This window comes from Labrus mixtus, chromosome 13 (assembly GCF_963584025.1).
Source record: "Labrus mixtus chromosome 13, fLabMix1.1, whole genome shotgun sequence".
Lineage (NCBI taxonomy): Eukaryota > Metazoa > Chordata > Actinopteri > Labriformes > Labridae > Labrus > Labrus mixtus.
In genome coordinates this window covers 15,398,133-15,421,735 of record NC_083624.1, presented here as the reverse complement: position 1 = coordinate 15,421,735, position 23,603 = coordinate 15,398,133, and the positions used below count along the sequence as shown (strand labels likewise).

Below are 23,603 nucleotides of genomic sequence, written 5' to 3'. Positions count from 1 at the left end.
CAGGAAACGGAATGAATACATTTCAGCTTCCAACCAAGGATGACTCATGTTTGTGTCCATGTTCTATCTCGGTCCATTTATTCGGTCAATTCTCTGATTTATGTCTCTTTGCTGATCCTGCCATGAACATGTGTGGGTAGTGTTCTCTAATGATGAAATCCTCCTGCTTCCCCTTAACTGGCTAACACACTGCTCACTGCAGAACTTGAAAATAATTAAGTGTCAATCTTCTTCATCTCCATTTTGCTGATGCTCATGTGTGTTTCTGTAGGTCATATAGAAGTATCATCAGAATCAAATGCAGCAAAAAAAACAAGTCAAATTCTTTGTATGTGTAAATGTACTTGGCAATAAACATCGATTCTGATTCTGATTCTAAAATGAGATAGTGGTTAATTAAAAAAATAGGACGATTTTTGGTTAATTATTGTTAATATTTGTTTTTTCACTTATTTTATAACTTTAAAACATGAATGAAAGATGCCAATTATATGTTTGGAAATGTTTTAAATAACTACTGTTTTAATGAACTGATGAAAACATGTTTATTTGGACTCATTCACTGCCCAGCATGCCTTGCAATCTGCTGTGAGGATGCTCAGGAGAGAAGTGTCTCTTTTAAGGGACAGCAGGCATTCGCAAAGAAAAACAGTAAGGCGATAATTTCTCTCTTAATGAGATCGTTCACAGTTTGACCCTGACTCGTTCACTCCCATAATGCATCACATCAGATTTAAGACAATGAGATGCCTTTTCTTTTGTTTGCATCGACAATGAAAAATGAATGACACACACACAGCTTTTGTCTGTTGACAGGCTTATCTTGTCATTATCTCTGACCTGCTGTTGACCCTCCACTGATGCTGATTCCACCAGCAGGTCCAGTTAAAGGCTTTTAAGCAGACCGAGGTGGGGGCATCGATTTCAGTTTGTGTGTTTAATTATAAAGGGGTCGAAAGAAGCCCTCGAAAAAACTATGTAGGAAGTAGAGCTTTTGTTAGTGAAACATTTCTTTAAGGGACATATCTGGATCTAGTCAGTTGGAAAGTACTAAGAAGTTCAAATTTCTATGAATTAGGGGCGCCAATAGCCTAGTGGTTAGTGCGCCCACGTCATGTACGGAGGCTGCAGTCCTTGAAGCAGGCGGCCAGGGTTCAAATCTGACCACTCTCTTTCTCTCCCCTGACTCTAGCCACTGTCCTCAATCATCGTCATCTCTAAATAAAGACATAAAAAGCACCCCAAAAAAATTTGTAAAAACTATGAATTTGTACACAATATTTAAGTGACATGGTGCTTGTAGTCCAAGTAGTTTTGTCCACTTGAGTTTCAGTCTGTATTTGTTGTATGCAGCTATCAGTATGTGAGGTCGCTTCCGTGTAACTTATTGTTTAAAGGATTAAAATGGTGTTGGATGCTGTCAGAAGGTTCTTGGACGTTGGTGACATCACTGGAGAGGAATTAGAAACAACACTGAGAGAAGGACTCAGTGTCTGTGTGTGAGTAATAAAATGGTCAATGTACTTCAACGGGATCAATTTGGGTGGACTGTGTCAACGTATTTCAAAGTCAAACTAATTTATTACAACACAGTCGGTGGCTGTAATGCAACTACTATGGATGCAAACCGCCATTAATCACACCAGAAGAAGAAAAACATTACATTAACTGTTTCAGAGAGTGCTCTTACATCAAGACGTGACAGAGATTATTTTGTAGTCATATCTCTTCAACACGCTTCACTTTTGATCAGAACACACGGGCACTTCTCAAGTTGCTGATTGGATGGTAATTCATTGCAGCACATGGAACGGGAAGTTTTGGCTGAAAGTCTGCGCACACTAACAACACCGACAACTGGCTACAACCAGAATGCCTGAAAGTTGGTCATTGTTCCAGGAGGTACAAATATTTTGATCATTTGCTAATTAGCATTTCAAAGCTAAAGTTGCCATAATTGCTGGTTTAAACAGATCTCTGGTTTGCAGTTATCAATTATATTATCTTATCTCTGTTTTAATTGCAGAGTCAAAAATGTTTTGGCATGTTTCCTCAGGCTTAATAAGTTCGTAACTGGTTTTGATTATTCTCAGCTGTTTTATAACTATACACTTCACTTCGTTTCTACAGCCCGACTCATCCCCTGGTATAAAGAGTCATGATCACATTACCCCTGCGTTGGCCTCCCTTTACTGGCTCCCTGTTTGATTTTAATGTTTTTGTTGCTCACTTTTAAGGCTTCAAACAGCCTTCCTCTGTAAGACATTTCCAATAACCAATCTGGTATGTTCCCCTCTCAGCCGTTAACGTCTGCTAATGGATCCCTGCTGGTTCCCTTCCCATCACGACCTGTGACAGAGGATGATCACACTTCTTCTCTGAAGAAATCTCTACTCCTACTCATCTCAGACAAACAAATCTTCTTGAAACTTTAAAACGTTTCTTTCTATTAAAGCTTTTGGAAATGTTAACCCCGAGACCATATCACCCCCGTCCTTCATAACTTCCACTGGTTCCCCATCCCACAGGATAGCCACTTCAAATTCCTCATCCTCACCTACAAAGTCCTCCATAACCTGGCTCCCCTCTACCTGTATGAGCACCTCCACCGGCACACTGCCCCCTCAGGTCTGTTGATGCAAACTTTTAGAAACCAGTGAGTGTTGTCTAAAGATGTGAGACCATCATAAGTATTCAAACTTTAAAATAAATCAAAGTTTATATGGGGGGGGGTAATGGGATTTTTTTTCTCCAATAAACAGACTTAGCATCAGATGAACTTCATTCAAGACAGCATACACTGTACTTGCATGACCCCGACAGGCAGAGCAACAATAATGAGTCAATCAGTCAGGTCTCAAAGCTGCACTTTATACTTCAGATGAACACCATGGCCCATATTCATAAACATTTTTGAGAATTCCTAACTTAGCTTTTAAAATCCTAGCAAGGATTTTTATCTTAGGAGTGATTTAGGAACACTCTCAGGGCAACTCTGAGCGAGGAAGAGACAGAAACTTTTATCTTAGTGAGGAGGCGTGGTCGACCCCGTTGCTAGGTATGACACTTTTTTTTGGAAGCTGTGATTGGTTTAGAAAAAAACTCAATCATAGAATCTTAAAATTAGTAGGTATTAGAAGGTCCTATCGTCTCGCTCCATTATAATAAAAGAAATGACAAAAGACTCATGATAGAGTTATTGAATGTTGTAAAGTCACAATGATCATCCTACGTATAATTTCTAGTCATCTTTGCCCTAAAAGATTGCCGGTTGTTTAGCTTGGGGATTATCTCTCCTTGTAAAGATGTGTGAATGTGCTACTAAATGCAATTAGGGACTCTGGGAGCGTAATCAACAGCTGTTTGAAAGCCGATATGTCGAACAGCCATGAAAGACGTGGTGTGGACGGATGGTCGAGCTGTGTACAAGGTGACCTCATGTCGCCCCTTAGGAGCACAGACGTTAATTTGCAACATGCCTGTGGACAAAAGGTCCCCTGTGGCTCGGTCTCTTGTGCACACACTCCGGCTGAATGTCAGACCTGACACGGCTTCATCCATTTAACAGCACTAACTCTTTTAGAGGAAACTAATGCTTACAGTAGGAGACACTTTTGACCCTTTATTTATCCTAATCCCATTATACATATTTGGTGCATTAAGAGAAATACGCTTGGCTCCAATTAGTGAATCGTAAACTTGAGGCGTCTGTCAAAAAGCCAAGGAAGAAAGCAGAGAAAATGAACTCTGTTGTACATTTTTCCTTTTCAAAGCTCATTATGTTTTATTTTCTGTCAGAGTGGAGGGGTAGAGGAGAAGGCAAGATTAACATGTGCAAGTGAAACAACGAGTCAGACGAGGTGAGAAGTAAGGTAGTAAGTAGTGTTGTAGCACTGGAAATCGTTCGAAACTCGGGACCACTTTTTGAAGGTCTCGGTCTCGTCTCAGAATTGAAAGCGTTTTACTCAGTCTTGTCTTTGTCTCAGACTGGGCGGACTCTGGATTTTAAATCAAAAATGTTTTTCCACGTCATTACTGTGATTAGAAGGAAAACGACCCTTTCTAAAACAACTAATAACTTCAATTTATTTGTAGTTACATTTTTATCCCCCAGTTACGTTCGCAACCTGAGTGAGTGACATGCCTGCTGCACATTTGATAATGCTTTTCAGTGATATTTATGGTCTTGGTTCCTCTCTCGGTCTCGCCCTGCCTTGGTCCTGGTCTTGACTTGGTCTTGATCCCTAAATATCTTGGTCTTGTCTTGGTCTTGGTGCACTCTGGTCTCGGGTATGTCTTGGTCTTCGTTAGTGTAGTCCAGGGGTGGGCAACTGGCGGCCCGGGGGCCACATGCGGCCCCCATCAACTCTCAACGTGGCCCCTCAGATCAATTTTTGAAAACCAGAAATATGTCCATAATAATAATTGATCACTGGTATGTGTTTTTTTAAATTTTATTTAACCTTTATTTATCCAGGAAAGTCCCATTGAGATTAAAAACCTCTTTTACAAGGCAGTCCTGGCCAAGAGGCAGCAAAAATTACACAGTCACACTCACAACATACAGGTAGCAATTAAAATGATAAAAAACAGTTACAAGTAAAGGAGGTCGACTCAAGTGCTCCCAGCCTGGATTTAAAAGCATTCAAAGAAATCAGTTCAGTTATTTTCCAATCTTTTTGCAACATGTTCCATGTAGAAGGAGCAGAGTAGACGAAAGTCTGTTGAGTTAAATTTGAGACATAATCGTCTGTAATCGGTTTTGTGCACTACAATGTGGCCCTCTGGCAGTGAGAGTTAAATGAATGTGGCCCTTGCTGTGACCAAAGTTGCCCATCCCTGGTGTAGTCCAACAAGTAAGTAAGTATTGAAGTAGAACAAAATCTTTGACAGAACTTTTACTCTTACTCTTTATGTTCTTTCATTTTTTATTTTTTTGGCACTTTTTAAATTCCACACAACCGATCCTTTTCACCCAAATTTCAACAACACCTGTGCATTGCCGATGACCAGTTTAAACCAGAGCAGTGAGGCTAGATTTGGGTTATTAATGCGACGAGTGGATGCACACACATCAGTGGACACTCGACAAATGTTGGAGCTGTTTACACGAGACAGCATCAGTCTGTTTACAGAGCCTGCAGTCTGCAGTGTTGTTCACACGCCTCACTGCTAAACTCAGTTACATTGGAACAGATGATCAAATTTTGTTTCCTTGGCCCTCCACGGCTGTGCATAATGCCATGCTTCCTCACTGTTGCTCGTCCATAATATGGATGAGCAAGTCTCTCTCTCTACGTACAGTCTGACAGGTGGATCAGACAACTTTGGTTACTTTAATGTTGATACACCACAAAGTGTACACAACTGAGCTGACAGTTGTATCAGGTAACAGGAAGTATTATAAACTAGTAACACACTACTAAAGTAAACAGACAAAAAATACAATCACTGAAATCACAGACTACTACTTCTACATACCCCATAAGAAGGTATACACATAAGATTAAATGTCTTAATCAGCTGATTGTTTTTATTTTGTACGTCATTTCCAGGGTGCTGCAGCACTCCTGCGCCCCTATACATCCTGTTCCTATATCATTCTCTGTTATGAAATGATCCTCAGTTAGCTTCACACAGAAACAGCGAAGTAGAAATGTCTCTCAGAGGGCAATGTTTGAATTTTATATCGAAAGGATATCAGAGCCTGTACTTTTGAATTTGGACTTTAGTTAAGAAGTAGAAATTCTTCTACTTTTAATGTCATTTTAAACACACATATGTACTTGTATTTGAGTAAAGTATTTGTATACTAATACCGCAACTCTGCATCTCACTGACATCTCAATGACAGCCAAGAAAACATTGACTTGAGACATGATGGATTCTTTGCAGGGATGTTACTGACGATTGCACCATATTCTATCATTTCAGCTATGTCTCCCTCACCTGCATGTTCCGGATTATTGTTTTAGATACACCGAAATCTTGATTATAAATTATAAATCAATCTCTGACTTTGCATTACATGAGTAGAATGTGATCTCACGCCGTTTTAACGAGATAATATTCTGCCCATGCAATCAGCCCTTTAGAAGAGAGAATGCATCCAAAATATCCACAGAGCAGCTGCATGTAATCATTACATACACCCAGCAGTATCTGTAACCCTGTGTCTTCAGATCCAGGAAAAAGTGTTTGGGTTGAAGCCTGAAGATAAAAATATGACAATGAGAAGAAATGAAAAACTTTCCCGTCTGCTTTGAGTAACTTTCACTGTGAGAAAGTCTGTGAATGTGTGGCTCTGTGGGAGACCCCTGCTTGTGTGTACATGAGTCAATCACAGATAATTTTAGGGAAATGAAGCCAAAGTCTGTTACCTTCCTAATTGCAATAAAGCTTGTCTGTAAATTGCATTTCAGAAAAGTAGTGCTGCGATTTTCTCCACTTTATGGTCATTAGGTTCTGTGTAAGTAGACACTAACGGACCTCCTGCAGGGTTATCTTGGGTTTATTTGAAATCAGGTACATCAGATCTTTCTGTTAAGGGCAGGGTGGATGGATAACAACAGGATACATTTAAACAGATAAAGGTCTTTGCAGCAAATGTGATGCCCCACTGCTGTCCTCTTGAGGAATGTACCTCTCTGTGGCAGGGGTTCAGAACAGCAGAGAGAAGTACATTAAATCACAGTTTAATGAATTATATGTGTTGATGTCAATGTTACTCAGTCAAATTGTTGATCTCTCTCTCTCTCTCTTTCTGTAAGCCATCTGTTGTGAATGCAATCCAAAGCTTAATTATTTATTTTCTTCCTATTTTATCTTCAAAAAGACACCAAAGTCCTTGAAAAAACCTTTATACTTACTTTTATACACTTTTCTCTGGCATATCCCTGACAGCAACAATCCTTTGGTCAAAATGAAAGCTCCCAGAGCACCACTGATGTTTGGGTTAGTTGCGGATTGGAAGTTTGGCTTCAACGGGTGGGTAAGCTCGTGTTCACTGAGATCAAAGGTAAACAAATCAAGACATTTCAACCTTGGAGAAGATAGACGTGAAAACTGACCTGTAGTGCAAAAACTCTGCACACACAGTGTTTGACACTAAATGATCATGACATGAACTGGGGCATTGTTTGTTCCATACAAGTATTACATATTAATTTCAGTCTTGTTCATAACCAGTTGTATACTCCTCACAGGAGCTTTAAAGGAATCAATCTTTTTCCGCTAGTGCAGGGCAATTTATGTCGACTTTGATTCATCTGTGGTGCAATATTACTCAAGGAGTCTGTGTTTATCAGACAAAACAAGACCTTTAAAACTTGTTAAACTTGGTATTACAGACGAAGGTATCAGAACAATACACACTAAATAAACGTCTTCTGAATAAAAGGTAACAAGGCTCAGGTCAAGGGAAAAACACAAACTTTATTCTCCTCTTTTTACAAAACATTTCAGAATCAACCTCAGTAAATAAATCCAAACACAGACCTCCAAAAGGCAAATCATTTAACTAATATATAATATCTGTCATATTTCTTCAAACAGCACCACACAGTGCTAACCTTTATTTTTTTGCTGCTCTAGCACAGTAACAAAAAGTGTTCATGTATAAGTACAATGACAATGCAACACATTTAGAGAACTGTGAGAGATGAACACACTTGAGTAACGCCATGATTATGTAAACTCTGATAATGACGATCAAAGAGGCAACCGAGATGTTCTTACTTACTGTAAAGTAGCATGTTACATTTTGGTTAGCCTCCATCAGACACTGTAGCTATAAACACAACCTTTAATGTGCACTTTACAGAAGAAATCAATCAAATACTTTAATGATATGAGTCTGTAAACGATGGGAATTAGGAAACAAACAAACACATTTTTAAAAAAAGACATAAAAACCCTGTCAGCCCTCGATCAGCTTTTCCTCAGTTTGTTCATCTGGAAAACATCTGGATGCAGCCAGACGAGCGCTTATGTGCAGATTTACATTCGCAATGTAAATGTGTAGCCATGTGTACATGTGAAATGTTAACATGTCCACGTGACGTAGCCTTGTTTCAGCAATGTATGACTAAATCACAACCTATGTAGAAATAGATGCTAACAAAAAGAACAGGAAATGAGTCTAAACTGCAATGTCGCAAATTATATTCCCCCAAAAAAATCATTTAATTAGCACTCAAAGTAATGCATACCCAGGCTTTGGAAGTCGAATGTGTTCTTGCATTACGGCTAGGTGACTTGAAAATAGAAGCTGCCAAACTGAGCGGTCATATTAGCATAACACTTGTTGACTGTGATAAGATGAATGGACATCTATTTATTACTCTGTTGGCTACTTACAAGTATGCAAAATCAAGTGAGCCGTGGTTTAAGTTCATTTAAACAATCAACATAATATAAAACTGTTTACAATATATTGTATGCATCTGGTATAATCAACTGCAGATTAGCATATGAAACAGTTAATCTGCAACAGACCCAATTTCAACGTTTCCTGCTTCATGTTAGAAATGTGAAACCCTTTGATAAATCAGCATTTCTTCTCTCCTTAATAAATCATCCTGCCTCCAGATCCACTCGCCTAGTTATAGTGTTTGGTTCAGAAGACACCCTGAAATGTGTTTTCCATTGAGTACGATGTTTAAATTGTTAGCATTTGAAGCTTTTTTTGTTGTTACATTCAGCTTTAGTTTGAACACAGATAGGGGTTGGGTACCCGTGCATATTAAAGTAAGACAGGTCAATAGCTTAAAGAGATACCTGGTGTAACCAAGGAGATACTGTTTAACGTGGCAACTGTAGAGAAGCTCTTAACATGTTTATGATGTAAGTAGCATGACATAACCTGCATAACCAATTACTGGTTGATGTACACGTCAAAACATATATTTACAATGTGTCATACATGCAAGCGAGAAACGCCACATTTTCCATTTCTGGAAGGGTTTGTTGCTACCAAAATGTCAAGCTTCTGAGGGGAAGGAGAAGAAAAACATTATTCGACTAATGAGGGTCTCGCCTCCCAGGGGCCTTTCAGCCCCTTTGACATACGCTTAACAACTTAAATAGGCTACGTGTGACTGTAAATATACATGAGTCGAGTCTCAGACCTCTCCATGTGGCCTGTTTGCTACGAGATGGCAGCATGAATAACATGATTACATTTGGGTGGAGTATAGGTGAATAGAGTGGAGTTTATTTATATCATGCATTTTGGAATTCACTCCATGCTGCAGTCATTTACTTTTGCTTGTTTTTATTTCTCCACCCTACCTTTTTGTCACGTCTCGTATAAAACCTGCAAAAGACTGATATGTGTGCGCTACAGTGGATGTCCATTGGCTTGTATGAGGTCATTCCATATTGGAGTCAGAGTGACAACTAAATAAATTGACTGTTTGCAGCGCGTTACATTTCTTTTCTACCTGCTTAATATGAAAGTAAATTAGAAATGCAGTTTTTTGGTGTCATGCAGACCATTGTGTTGTGTGCATTCAACCCTAACACTAACAGGCAAATATCTGCAGACACACAGTAAAGCACTGATATCATTAAGTATGACATCAGTGGTGAGTAAACAGGAATGAAACACCTGATTTAAAGTTTATTTTTGAATGTTGTGTTAAGTAATGCATTCACAAAGTTTCTGTAGTAGTCTTCATATGCAATATGAAACGTGTGAATTATATTACCGCTTTGGTTAAAGTTTCTCTGCCACTCTTTAGGTTTACTTTGCATTTACTTTTAGGTGCCTGCCGTGCAAAACAGGATAAAATAAAGTGACAAAACATGAGGTAAAAGAAAGCGGTGCAGTGTGTGAGATGCCATGAAAGGTACTAGAGTGTCAAAAAAGTAAAGTGACCTTTTAGAAACAGAAACAACAGAGATTTGGATAAATGTGCGAAATCCTTTAGTAAATGTGCAGATACACATGTTTACAGTAGATACTAGAAATGATAAATAGTAGGACAGTCAAACACAGAGAAAAGAATAAACTGGGTGCAATGCCATTTGCTCAAGGGTCATGTGATGCTCTGAGGGAAGATGGGTAGAAACTAGAGAGTGCCCATTCCTGTGACTTCAGACGTCAGCCTAGAACAGTTCAAGGAAGGCGGGGGTTGGGGGAGGAGGAGAGGGAGGGGTAGACAGAGAAAATAAAACAGCTGTGAAAGAGGAACTTGGAAAGTTTGGCTGCAATGACTGCTTAGGACTGGCTGGACATAAACTGTGCGAATTGAGTCCACTTCTGAGCTGCATGTCAGGACGCATCTTAGTACCATTTTTGCCGTGCAGTGTACAGAGGAGCATGAGGGCAAATCATGGCCCAATCAGCTGCTACCCGATAGCCGGATGATTTAATGCATGTCTGAAATTCTGATAAACTCTGGGAGTAAAGCCGTGAACCGATTCCCCAATGTCAGGGCTAACACGACATTTTCTTCTTACATGAACGCTTTACATATTCATATGATGATTGTACTTTCTATTTATTAATGAAGTTGTAGTGGTGGCTGTGGTGGTGGTGTACTGGGGCTCCTAATATTTTGCTCCCCTCTTGCATGTTAATTGAGTGGGCAAAATATCTCTCATCTCATGTCTGTGGACGTTTACAAGGGAAACTTTATTGAGAATTGTCGATGCTCTGTTCTGATGTAACACAGTGTGAGCACTCAGGACAGGCTTGACCGTCGGAGTGTGAACACAGAAATCATGAGCTTTTGGTTGTTCATTGTAAAACAATTCTCTCGTACAGTGTGAAATGATATTCCACCACCACATTTCTACAATCCTTAAGTGTATGCCCGGCCTTACTGCTCAACTTTCTTTATTTTGCCACAGCTTTTATACCATATTTTCACTGTTGCCTTTTGCATAAACATTATACATCAAAAATATGGTGACACAACCATGCACTTCTAAAGTCCTGATGAAGCCATGCAGTGGTCAGAAAATAATGGTGATGTGATGTCAAATCGTCGTGTTCCCCTACAGAGTCATCACATGACTCTTCTTTCAAAAAGCATTGCTTGAGTGGCAGTCAAATGTTCTTTTTTTCTTTACTTTTTTTTGATAATTTTACATTTTTTAAGATTTTTATGCTTTCCAGACAATGACACAATGGGACAATGTAGCAAATGTATCTGATATATTCATAACAAAAAGAGATACATAATTATTCTAAGAGTGAGGCATGGTAAATAAGAATTTAAAGGAATAGTTTGACATGAATAGAAATATGCTTCATTTCGTTGTACAAGGTGACATAAGAAGGTAAATAAGCTAGCATTGCTCATTTGGCTTTTTCTGCCTACCTGCACATCTGAATCTCACTCTTTCACTTATTCCAGCTTGATTAGCTTAGCTTATCTTAGCTTTTGAATGTATCCAAAAGTTGAAGAGTTAGATATATGATTTACAGTTTGTCGTTTGCATCTCTTTACTGTGAGAAGTGTGTTCTTTTTTAAATTAAGAGGTGTTGGCAGATAGATTCTTAGACATTCAAAACATTTCCTCCGTTTCCAGGTTAAGCTAATTTAAGCTAACCGTCTCCTGGTCATAGCTTCATATTGAAAAAGTTGAGTGTGGTATTGGTCATCATATCACTAACTACAAAACATAAAAAAACACAATGTCAAACTGTTCCTTAAAGGGTCTGTGTCCATTAATGGTGTTTTGTTGCGCTGGCCACGCTCACAAGCTCAGTTTCAGTCTCACCGACTTTTGGTTGTGAAAGTTGTTACAATGTTACAATTCACTTAACAGACGCTTTTATCCAAAGCGACGTACATCAGAGATTAGGTACAACACTAATCCATTCATACACCGCCACCGAAGCAGAGGGAGCAATGCAGGGTTAAGAGGTAAGTGTACCTCGTTACTTCATTAGCCCAAGGACACATCGGACATGTTGTTCAGCTGGGGATCGAACCCTCGACCTTCTGGTTGCGAGGCAACGACTCTACCAACTGAGACAGCCACCCTATTGACTTCTGCTTACCTTGTTAGTGACCATTGGTGTATTTGAAACAGGTCTGCTTAATATTTGCTTTTATTTAAAAAAATATCTTTGCAAATACATTAAAAACAACATTAAGGAGTCATGTAGGCCTAATGGCATTATCTGCAGCTCTAGACCTGGAAATCGTCCCCATCAAAAGAACAGTCAGATTTGTTTCTCTTCTGCCATTGTTGTTCACAAAGCTAATATCAGAAGCCCTGCCCTTTCCTGATTTTGAATGGTCTGTAAGGGAGAGGTGACATTGACGAGCTTGGCTTGATGTTCGGAGTGAAGTAAAAAAAAAAAACAGCTGACACAAACAGTGTTGTAGTGCTTACTGAGAGCTGAAAAAATTGAACTGTTTTAGCCAGCGCAAAAAAACGGTGTAAGTGGAAACAGGCCCTAATAAAACACTGGCTTTGTTTATGTCAAACGCAACTCAGTGTTGTTGGTCTGACTTAAGGTCTCCCACCGACTAATCCTGAAGCATTTTCAAAACCAAAAGAATCTGGGGGAGGTTCCATTGGATAACACACAAAGGGGTAATAGTGAAGCGTTGGTTTGGATGTTTCTTTTCAGCAAATAGAACCAGATTCAAGCTGACTTCAGGACGTAGTCATAGACGAGGGGTCATTCCACATGGCAGCCACGTCCCTGAACCTGCCATTGGAATTGTGGGAAAGCAATAGCCATTAGTTTTTGTCAGCGCTCTGCTGTCTGTAATGTCCTGGATATGAAGTCCTGTTTGTAGAAAATATGAGTTCTGCTGCGCCAACAGAGATAACATTTGACTTTGAGGTGAAGGTATATGTGGACATCAGTGAGGTTCAGTTTTCCTCAGTTATGGATGATACATTTATATTATCTGTTGATAGAAATTCAGAGGATATAGGGGAACTGAGAGACAGGGGTACTGGAGCATGGTAAACAAATTCTTATGGGAAATATGTTCTCCAGTATTTCATTGGTGTGTACAGTTTCTTACCATCCAGAACCCGATTTTTTTGTCTCATGACTTGACACTTTTGGCTTTGAAGATTTTAACATATACACTTTTTTAACATTTAAAGATTCATTAATGGATTATTGAATTTACTAATCTGCAGGTTCTGTTCAAAGACACAGCATGCCTCCGTAGTTGGCATTGCTCCCACAAGACACTAACTTGCACAGTGTACTCACTCAAACATAATGCATTTCAATGTCTGCACTTGGATGGAAATAAGTAGCAAGAGTAGAAAGGAACAAGAATAACATGAATAGCCACATTATTCATGGACATATCCGCCTCTTGTCAAAACCTGACAGATATTGTGCAATTTCCAGCAACTCATCAAAGTATTAGTGTCAGGACTGTCAAAACTAAACCAGAGAGATATTTTTATTCGTATCAAAGAGAACAATCGCAGTTAGAAGTTTTTCTCAGATCCTCACTCTGAGCATGACCGTTCAAGAGTTGCTTTTTTTATTCTTTAGTTTGTGCTGGATCCCCACTGTAAGAGTTAAAAGGTTACCTGGCATTGATGAGATACTGTGCCAAGCTGATGTTAGCGGGGGTCCCTGTGATGGTGATCTGGCGCTCTGATGAGCCCTCCATAGCGTTTGCAATTTTGATCTGCGCCCCAGACATCTGTCGAATCTCATTTATTTTGGTTCCCTGGCGTCCAATAATACAGCCTATTAGCTGGAGAAAAAAAAAAGAAAAGTATTTGAACCTGGAGGAAGGAAGGAACCCTCTGTGTTGGTTTAATACAGTTTTACTTAATACCCTTCAGTAATATGTTTAACGTTAAAAAGGGAGTTTAATGGCTTGTGTAATGATCTTGGTTTAATTTAAATCCCATCCTGCAGGAAATTAAGTTTGATTAATGATAGCACGGTCAATAGATCAGCTGAGATGTGGGTTTTCTGCTGGGCCCACAGTAAGAAATGAAGTTTGCAGGATCATTGATGTTAATGTTGTCAATCATTTGTTCTTACAGCATTTAATAAGTTTGAAAGAACAGGATTATCTTATTGGAGGCAACTTTTGGCAATTTTTTTACTGTTATCAGTTAATTAAATGACACCCATCATAAAGAGGCAGGTAGATGGATCAGTGTTCTCTGTGACTAAAGTTTGAAGAAGTAAGATCAAATATAATCTTCCTGTACAATTAAGATCCTCTCAACACAACTACATTCATACGTCATGGCAGATGAGAGACACATCAGTTGCTTGTTTTTTTTAAGCCTGCTGTATAACCCTGAGTCAGCAGGCAGCAGAGGGCTCTACTTACATCATTAGGAATGGTGAGTTCATGGGTGCTGGCTGGTGGACTGGCATCCAAACCTGAGTTGGAGAGCAATGACAAAAGAGAAATTTGACTTTAAAAGTCAAGTTAACATAACTGAAACCTTTAAGGGATTATTCCAACATTTTGGGAAATGTCTCTTTCCCCCCTCCCCTGGAGCCCCCACCCCCCCTTCCTCCTCCTCCATATGCTGACTTTCTGCATCACACAGACGCCCCCCCTAGATTAGCCTGTTCTTGCTGCAGTTTCTACCCACTATTTCTTATTTCTACATCACGTGTTTGTCATTTTAATTGGACGCATACATGAGTAAAGTTGACTGAAGATTATGAGGTAACATTTTTTAAACAGCAACATTGATTTAATCAAGCTTTAGTTAGGCAACGTATTTAAGAAAGATTACATTTTTTTTAAATTCCCATTACAATAAAAACAATAAATGATCTCATCAAACAGATTTATCTCTGGCCAACGCCAGCCTTCAGGATTAAATCAATAAAATCAAATCCACCCAATTTATAGCTCTCCATTTAATTAATACAGTATGAAGGTGTCTCTACTTCATCACTTTGACTGCTGGTAAAAGACAGAACAAAGCCTGAAAGCTGCTACATGGTGGGACGTATTACAGTCTGAACAGAAGAGCTGAGCCTTTGAATGGAAACATTCTGATACAGGAGAAAATAAAGTTACATTTCTGGATCCAAACACTCTGGTTATTTGGCCAGGCAACCTCCAGGGGCCGAGGCTGAGGGTATGCAAGGCCTGGTTCCAATCTTTGTTGAATTCATTGATCATCTACCAAGTTTTTTTTCTTTATTTAAGTTGAAATATCAAAGTTTTTTCATACTTCTGGTCATGTACTGGGATACTTCATTAAATAAGACATTTAAATCATCTTTAACTCGATGAAATCTTGGGCTTCAGCTTGGAGCAGACTTTTGATTCATCATTTGGTGTCTCTCAGGTCGACATGGTTTTCATAATTTTAACACAAAGACTCCTGACTCAATGAGCCAATTCAACCATTTCAATTGACCTGAATGAAATGACTTATTGGCCATTACATGCGTTTAAGTCTACCTCCTTCACTGCTTTCCTGCATGCTCGTTGATGTTCTCCTTGCACATGAATTAAGTTTCAACAAGGTTGGACGGACTAATAGCAAAAGCAAGCGAGCTTGTTGCAGAAAAATGTCAGAAAAGATTTCTGAATACAGCTGTTCACTCTAACTGTTTCCTCCAGTGTTACCTACACCAGTTTTAAATCATGTTACGTATTATGGAAATAGCAATATTATTACACATGAAATTGGTGACAAGAAAATATAACAACACTGCTGTTTTTGTAGAATTCCAGGTGATGTTTTGTTTGCATGTGAGACATGACACAGGTCTCTAGCTAAAAGTCTTTAGAAACAGCTTAGTTCAGATGGTAGGCATTAAGTTGGTCATTATAAAACAGTGTGGCCAGTCCATTTCACTGGCTTTTATCTGTAATGGAAGGCAAAACAACCTGAAGGTATGTCAGAGGAAAGGTGAATCCTGTTGCCAAGTGATAATGCAATTTTCAATACATAATTTTAAACCTAAGCCCAGTGCCATTTTTCTTTTCTTTTTTCCCTTCACTGGTGTAAAATCAGAAAGAGCCGATAGAAAAAAAATATATACATGAAAAAATCAAAGAAGGAGAGAAACCACAGGGACCAGGTCATGCTGTGCAAAGAGAAAGATAAGGTGGCAGGTAGGGGGAGAGAGAGAGAGAGAAATGTTTCTCTGGATGCAAAGAGAAGGAGTTTATCTAAAGGGACTCGTGGGTACGTACCAGGGAAAGCAGGGGTGGTCTGTCCGAGAGGGGTAAAGGGGGTTTGCTGCATAGCCAACTGGTGGAGCTTGGTCAACTGCTGAAGGGTTAGGAGGGAAAGTAGAACTAAGAGGTTACTGTTACACAGGACACACCGAGAAATGAAGGCAAACAAAAGTAGAGTGGAGAGACAGTGAGGAGAAGGAGGTCATGACACAGGGTGGTGGAGGACAAAAAAGTAAGAGAGAAAGAGATACAGAGAGAGGGTGATTGTCTGCCATGAAGTTCTAAATTAATAGGTCATTTGATTCTTTCTCCAACCAAGGGTACATCCCAAGTCCCCCAAATTGATAGACCCTTTCATCTTGCTTGAATTAATGGTAGTTCCAGACCCACCCTCTTGTAGGCTGTCCCAAAGCTCTTATTTCTGCTCCGAGGAGAAGGATACAGAAGGGAAGGCTTCACGGCATCCATTTACTCGCTGACACGCCCACTTATTGAATATCACTTAATCACACATTGGTTGGATGCTGCAGCTGATCTTGACTTAAATTCCAGAGAAGTGTCATTGACAGACCTTAGAACAGACACTAAAGGGTGCCTTGAACAAGACTATAAACAAATATTTAGTTCCTAGACAGTCACTTTTTTGCTGCGTTTGCTGAAATCGTGTTAGACGTCAGAAGTATTTGAGCGCCTGTGCGGAGTGTTTGGCAGGTTATGAAACAGACTGAAATTAAAACTGATGCCTCTATATGACAAAGGTAAAATCAGGAAGAAGACTCAACGTTTCTTTACAGTCAGTTTTGATTTTGATTTTTCACACTGCTGCCACAGGGTTGCCGTCAGACAAGGAGATTAACAGCAAGCTGCAGAAGCGGACTCTGTAACATTTTCACCGTGAGTGATGCATTTCACTCTCAAAAGACATCAAGAAGAGAAGTTCATCATCAGATGAATCTACTTACACGTATACAGGACAAGATCAGCAAAGAGTTAAGACAGCTTTGTCCACAGAGGGCGCCAACATCAACACTAAGAATGTCCTCACAGTAGATTTAAGCATGAATAACTGTGCATAACTTTTCATGAAACACACAGAATAGAGAGTTCCCTTCCTATTTTTATATTTGATTTGCTTTTTGATTCACCATCTAGCTCGTAACCTTATCCTGGTATCTTTTCCACATATATGGTTTCAATGCATCTCTTTATGCATTCCTCAAGGACGGGACTGAGATGCAAGAAAAAGATGCAAGACAAGCATGGATGCAATTGAAGAGGCTTGAGATGTACCCCCATGGCCTTGCAACCTTCTCCAAATTTAAATTTACAAAATGTAGAGACAAATAACTCCACTCATGAGCACAGTAACCAAATGTGTCCCATCAATTACCACGTGTCCTTCTAGCTGGCACTTGCGACTCAGAAATGGAGAACCTGAAGTTTTACAAGCCTGTCGGAGGATTCCTTCTCCACCTGACATGGTCACATTAAGCCTTTCCCCTGCTGTGTATCATTTCCATCAGCAATGGAGGAAGACCGATGCTTGTGAGCCCCCTTCTCCTTTTAAGAAGAGTTTTAATGAGGGTGGAAGAGGGTGTCAAGCCTGTACTTGAGTGATTGTACCGTCAACCAGCACCTCCAGTGGCATCAATCACAGCCCAACGTTGAATTAGTGGATCCGACACAAGGTAGCTCTTGAGATGCTCTCACGACAAGGACAGATGAAGGAAGATTATTAATGGAGACTATATGGTCCATTGAAATTAAAGGGGTGTCCACATCAAAAGCTGCCATTACTGTCTTTTCCTTTATCATTATCACCAGCTGTGTTTTGTTATCAAAGAGATCTGGCAAATGTTTTTTTTGGGCGTCTATAGGGGCTCCATGTCCCCTATAAACCACAAGGACAAAGATTTTGGAAGTTGTGATTGATGACTTGGCCCTAAATTACTTCCGAGAGCTGGCGTGTCTGTGTAATTAAGAGGGTTCTTTTGTTTTAAATTATTTATAATTATGATGCAGGTCTTCATTAAATAAGAAACAGAGTCAGAACTCACATCTGGGTGTGGTATGGCGTACTGTCCCTGAATTGTGTAGGCCTGGAGAGATGGAAAACACAGCAGAGAGCAATATTTCAGCACATCATATACAAACAAAAGAGAGAAAAATCCATTCATGCCATGTTGATGCTAAGGTTCTGTGAACTTTAAAAAACATAAAAGGACAAGGTTGTCTAATTGTGTTCATATTCAAAACCATATTATGAGCAGCATGTCCTTTATACATGAATGTAAAGTGCAGTAAGACCTTGTAACAGGATATTTAGAAGGTATTTCCACCATAAGTGTGAATGTCTCATCATGTACATCACCACTAATTGTCTAATACAAATATGAAGGAAATATTTCCTTCTTTGATTCCACTGTTTTCGTTTTATTCAAAAATGTCACTTCTTCTCAGAAGAACCAAGCTCCCCCAACCTCCAGCGACGTGATCTGGCATTACTTCCACCCAACGTCCCTGACGCCCAGCCCCCACCATCGGACTGTGTCGTCCCCATAGGGGCTGTTTGGCACTAGGCAAGGCAGGCAACAGCTTGGGGCCCCTGGCCAGCAGGGGATCCCCCAAGGGCTGACAACCTTTAAACCACAGCAGTGGCTAAAAATGTGCAAATTTTGCAATGACAGTAGGATACCCCCCTTAGGGGGCCCCACCAGACAGCGCTCCGTCTCCCTTGAAAATCACCGAAGGAAAATGAAGAGGAATTATCCGTTTTGGAGGGTAAAATGAAAGAGGAAAAAGAGAAAGTGCCGGGACACTGGCAGACATGATGGTGATGAACGCTGGTTGAGGGGCTCCCAATGTATTTTTGCCTAGGGCCCCAAATGACCCTAGAATTGCCACTGGTCGTCCCCACAACCACCGCCATCATCATTCATGCACGGCCTGCTCCAACCTCCACCTCAGGGGGAAAAGGAAGTGTGGACAACAGGAACGCAAGCAATACAACCGATAGATCCTTCCTGGATATTACACCATCTTCCCCATACCATTTTTATTTACAATGAGTATGGTCTTTAACCTGCTCTTTTGTAAAGCGTCTCGACATAACACTTGTCATGAATTGCGATCTTCAAATAATGATTGATTGATTGATTGATAAAGTGTCTTTGAGTGTTTTGAATAGAGCTTTATGAATAAAATGTAATATTATGATATATTATAACAGGAACATCTGCACAATGTGATGGAATCCAACCAGACATTTTCTTACAGATCAAAAATGACAGTTTTGTACTAATACACCAATGGACAAATATTGGACACTTCCTCCACAAAGCTCACATTTTAAGCTTCAAAAGAGTGGTATTTATTGTGTGCACATTGTACTGGGTTTCTTTATGTCACACAGGTGTTTGTGTGGTTCGTGTTCCCCTGTGTTAGTTTGCTCGCTCTCCAAATTTATGCAAAACCAGCTCGTGCATTATGTTGCCTAAAGGCTTTGACTGTGTCTTACATTCAGATTAATGTCCACTGGGTAACATTTCCAGACAGAAGCAAAGCCTCTAAATTGGATTCATAACGAGTTTCAATGAGCTGTTATGGTTTTCTTCTGTATTGTTTTCTGACTGTTTAACAGCTCTTTGACCAGATCTACAACTCTATAATCCATGGTAAGCAGTTTCAGTAGTGTGGCTTCATTTTGCTAGGAGTAATAATTGTTGAGTTTAAAATTAAGGTGCTCCCTCACATTTCTTTTGCTCAACCCCCACCAAACCAGAGACAAGCTTTTTTTGGCACCTTGACACACTTAAACTTGAACTACCTGCTGTCTGATAACCTTTTATTTTTATTTTGTTTTCAAAGCACTTTGGTAAGCTGGGGTTGGTTTGAATTTGGTAACAGAAATACATTGTGTTATGCAGGACCTTGCTGCATTAACTTAAGCCCAGCCTCTTCTGTAAGACTAGTTTGTGGCAATATCATTATGCAACAAGAGTAAAACACTAACGCTTTAATTTCCAAAAATGAGGCCAACCCTCATTTACAAATGGGTCTTTGTGGTATCAAAGTATTCAAATGAAAAGTAAAAACCATTGCAGAAAAATCAACTGCAGCATCAGCTACAACTGGCAACGGCTGATGCTGCATTTCAAAAGTCTCAGGTTTGCTGTAGGCACAGACTGAGAAGAAGAAACATGCTCAGCTCTTACCTGGCCGCCGGAAAAAATGACCGGGGTGGAGGCAGGCTTTGGGCGATAAGGGATGGTGGCACCTTTTGGCGGAGACTAAGAGAAAGGGAAGACAGAGAAGAGGCAGTCTGCATCATCTTACTTTATTTAAAACAGGAAAGCGTAAAAAAAGTTGTTCAACATTTTGAAAAATGCTCATTGGCTTTTTTCTTTATACAGCATGAGCTAAGAAGATATATTTCAGTTCCACATCAAGAATTAAAATCTGTACACAATCTAGTTTTATCTGCAAATACGTAACATGAACATTATATCGATCTTCTCCTCCTTCTCCAGGTGAGGAAGCTGAAAAACCTGATCTCACCCTGCTATCTGTGATAACTTGTTTTCATAATTACATTTCTTGAACCTGCTTCACTGCAGAGTAACAGCAGGAGAACCACTCTCCGCTGAGATTGAATCTTGTTTTTTTTTTTTAATCTAAGAAATGTTTTAATTTGCCGGCACTTCAAGAACAACACTGGAACACGTTAATGAAAACAGAAGGAAGCCCTGGAGCTCTGAGGTATTAGTAACCTCTGTTCATGAATATTAGAGAAATACGAAGACCTGGTGCTTGTTAACTCTCGTCTCAATGTTTTTGTTTTTTTTTGCAAATACCTCGTTTTTTTATAACCCAGACAACAAGGGCGTTGTTTCAATGAGAAGGCAGGGGGGTTTTCAAACTCACTATAATGACATTCAGTTATTGATTCATGCTATGCAACATCAACAGGGCTGTTGAGAGGGCTTCATCAGATTTCCTCTGTAGCTGCTGCTCTGTAGAGGGAGGAGTGTCCACTTCTAGGGTTGTGCTTTAACACAATATTAAAGGTGCACTTTGTAGTTTTGGTAGAGAAATTTGAAAGTTGGAGATGTACATATTCTGTGGCATATGTCCAAACCTCCATACACAAACTGTCCTCAGTGAGGTCCCTGTAACACTGTCTGAAGAGAAAATGCCACATGAGAAGTCATTGTGGGGTAAGTTTTAAACAGTGATCCATTTTTTCCTTGAATAAAGTTTGTGTATTCAGTTCAGAAAATATTGCATATAATTGTTTAACTTCTCCAACTTTCAAATTTCATCACCAAAACTCTGTAGTGCACCTTTAAGATCCAGCAAAGGGTGGATGAAAATGAAAGAGGAATGTGAGTTTTCATCACAGTTCAAATAAGTGGTGGGCGATATGGAAAAAAATCACATATTAGATTTTTTTCATACTGATCTTAAAGACACATGTTGCAAGTTACCGACCAGTTCAACTTATTTCCCTGAGTAATGTTTTAAATGCACAAAAACTGTGCTAATAAGTCTATTTGAAAAATGTCACCCCCATATCATTTTTAACACCAATGACGTCTTTCCCTGCATTCTGGTAACACCTATGCACTATTTGTTTTCTGCACCAATTTAAAATTATGACTTAGTATTGTTTCTCTTTTTTGTCTTCAAATCTTTTGAGTGTGACAAACCATGACAAACTGTGATGATGATTACTGTGACACATTAGTCAAAGTAAGTTTTACTGAAAGAAGAGTTCTATTCATAGAAGGGGCAGGGCATCAATGATTGACAGACATACAGTCACCATGGTTACTCACTCTCACCTGCCTGCTGCACTCTGAATGAGAGCAGAAAGAGCTGCTGACTGAAATCAATTCAAGCAGCATGCATGGAAATCAATGCATGGAAATGAATGATTGTACTGGATATTGATTTTCAAAAGTCTAAGTCTGCAACAAAATAGAAAGTGCATAACAAGATAAAAAATGTCCCTCTAATACTCGGCAGATTGCATGTTCTGATGACATTTACAGAAAACAATAAGCAGGTGATTCTTCCCCAGAAAGTGTAACTGGTATCTCTTGTGACATTTCCCTGAGAAAAAGTCCCATTCAAAAATTGGTTTCTGAGAAAACGCCTCTACCACCACAGGCAGTGAATATAATAATTCATGGAGACAAGGTGCAGGAGTGTCTAGCCAGAAAGACAACACAGCCCTCACAGCCTAGAACTATTCAGAACTGGGTTGCACCATTTTCAGTGTATTCCTTTTATCACTGAACTATCCAGGGTGGTCTGAGGGGTTTCCTTCAAAAACAACTAAATAAATCAAATTGATGATCCTTTAACATAAACAGTATACATCTATCATTTGTGCATCACTGCTTACTAATGCATGCTTTAAATAGATGCAGGAATATGTATACAGATCTGTACAAAGATGTGCAAATAGAGATCCACAAATTATTATGAATGAGGTATAAGAAAGAAGAATAGCTGTTCAGACCGCCTGGACCACACCACTACAGGTATCCAAGCATGCTTTAGGCAGCAAATTAGCCACTGCTAATTTACACAATGAATGAGGGCAAATTCTCCTCCACTTCTGTTGTGCTCCATTTTGTCATCATCATGCAATGAAAGAGAACTTTTCAGTTAACAATCATTTAGTACATAAACCAGATTGGGAGCTGGTTTGATTGAAAAACACCCCGATACTCGCCAACCAGTGACGAGCGAGGCCGGGCAGACACCAGTTCAGTCAACTGGTGCTTCAGTGGGACCACACAGTGACCACGTAGTGAGCCTGAGCTTTAAACAATCAAACACATACCACACAAACATCTGTGGAAGACATTACAAATTAAAGGATTTTAACACATTTTTGCAGATCTTGCAAAAGTGCAGCAAGAGTAAATCGAAAGCCAAGTGAGAGGTGTGACTGATGACTGTGTACTCTCAGCTCTAGGAGAATTTATTTTAAAACCTTTTTAGCTGGACATGTTTTTAGCTATTTATAACTGTGTGCGCATTAAAAATGGGTCTATATACTTGTGTTCACATTTGTGGATCTATATAGGAATCTATGCATTTGAGTTGCTATTGATTGAACAGTTTTGCATCATTAATATTGATATATTCACGTCTTCTCTGCTGCTTTCTTTTTTGTTTACATGGCATAAGAATCAGCATTTGGCAAATATACTAAACAGACTTAAATAGAAATACAGCCAAGCTTGGACATGCATTTTGGCAATTCAGCCAAATGGCAGATGGGCCGGCCCACCTACTGGGGCCGCAAGGGCACCACGAGCAATGAGGGGGGAGAAGTTTTGAAAAAGCAAAAAAAAAAAAAGAAGATCAACCTGTCGGCCGCTGCCCACTTGATGTCGGAATAATCTAATTTATCTGATTAGACTTTGCACAGTCCAAGAATCGTCAAGAGGCTTCCTATACTGTAAGGCG

General features: G+C 39.6%; 1 protein-coding gene across 8 annotated transcripts in view; it reads right to left on the bottom strand.

Moving 5' to 3' along the window:
* Positions 1-7,414: 7,414 nt before the first annotated feature.
* LOC132987065 (poly(rC)-binding protein 3) overlaps positions 7,415-23,603 on the bottom strand; it is a 67,294-nt gene continuing 51,105 nt past the window's right edge. For 2 of the 8 annotated variants that reach the window (XM_061053859.1, XM_061053861.1), the window contains exons 13-18: positions 20,333-20,407; positions 18,176-18,217; positions 16,134-16,209; positions 14,295-14,347; positions 13,531-13,700; positions 7,415-10,110 (exon numbers count right to left, since the gene is read on the bottom strand). In XM_061053859.1, the coding sequence (XP_060909842.1) occupies positions 10,074-10,110; positions 13,531-13,700; positions 14,295-14,347; positions 16,134-16,209; positions 18,176-18,217; positions 20,333-20,407 (453 nt within the window). In that variant the 3' untranslated portion in view covers positions 7,415-10,073. Of the gene's footprint in view, positions 10,111-12,303; positions 12,677-13,530; positions 13,701-14,294; positions 14,348-16,133; positions 16,213-18,175; positions 18,218-20,332; positions 20,408-23,603 lie in introns of those variants that run through there. The other 6 variants (XM_061053857.1, XM_061053860.1, XM_061053855.1 and 3 more) reach the window with 3 other exon arrangements.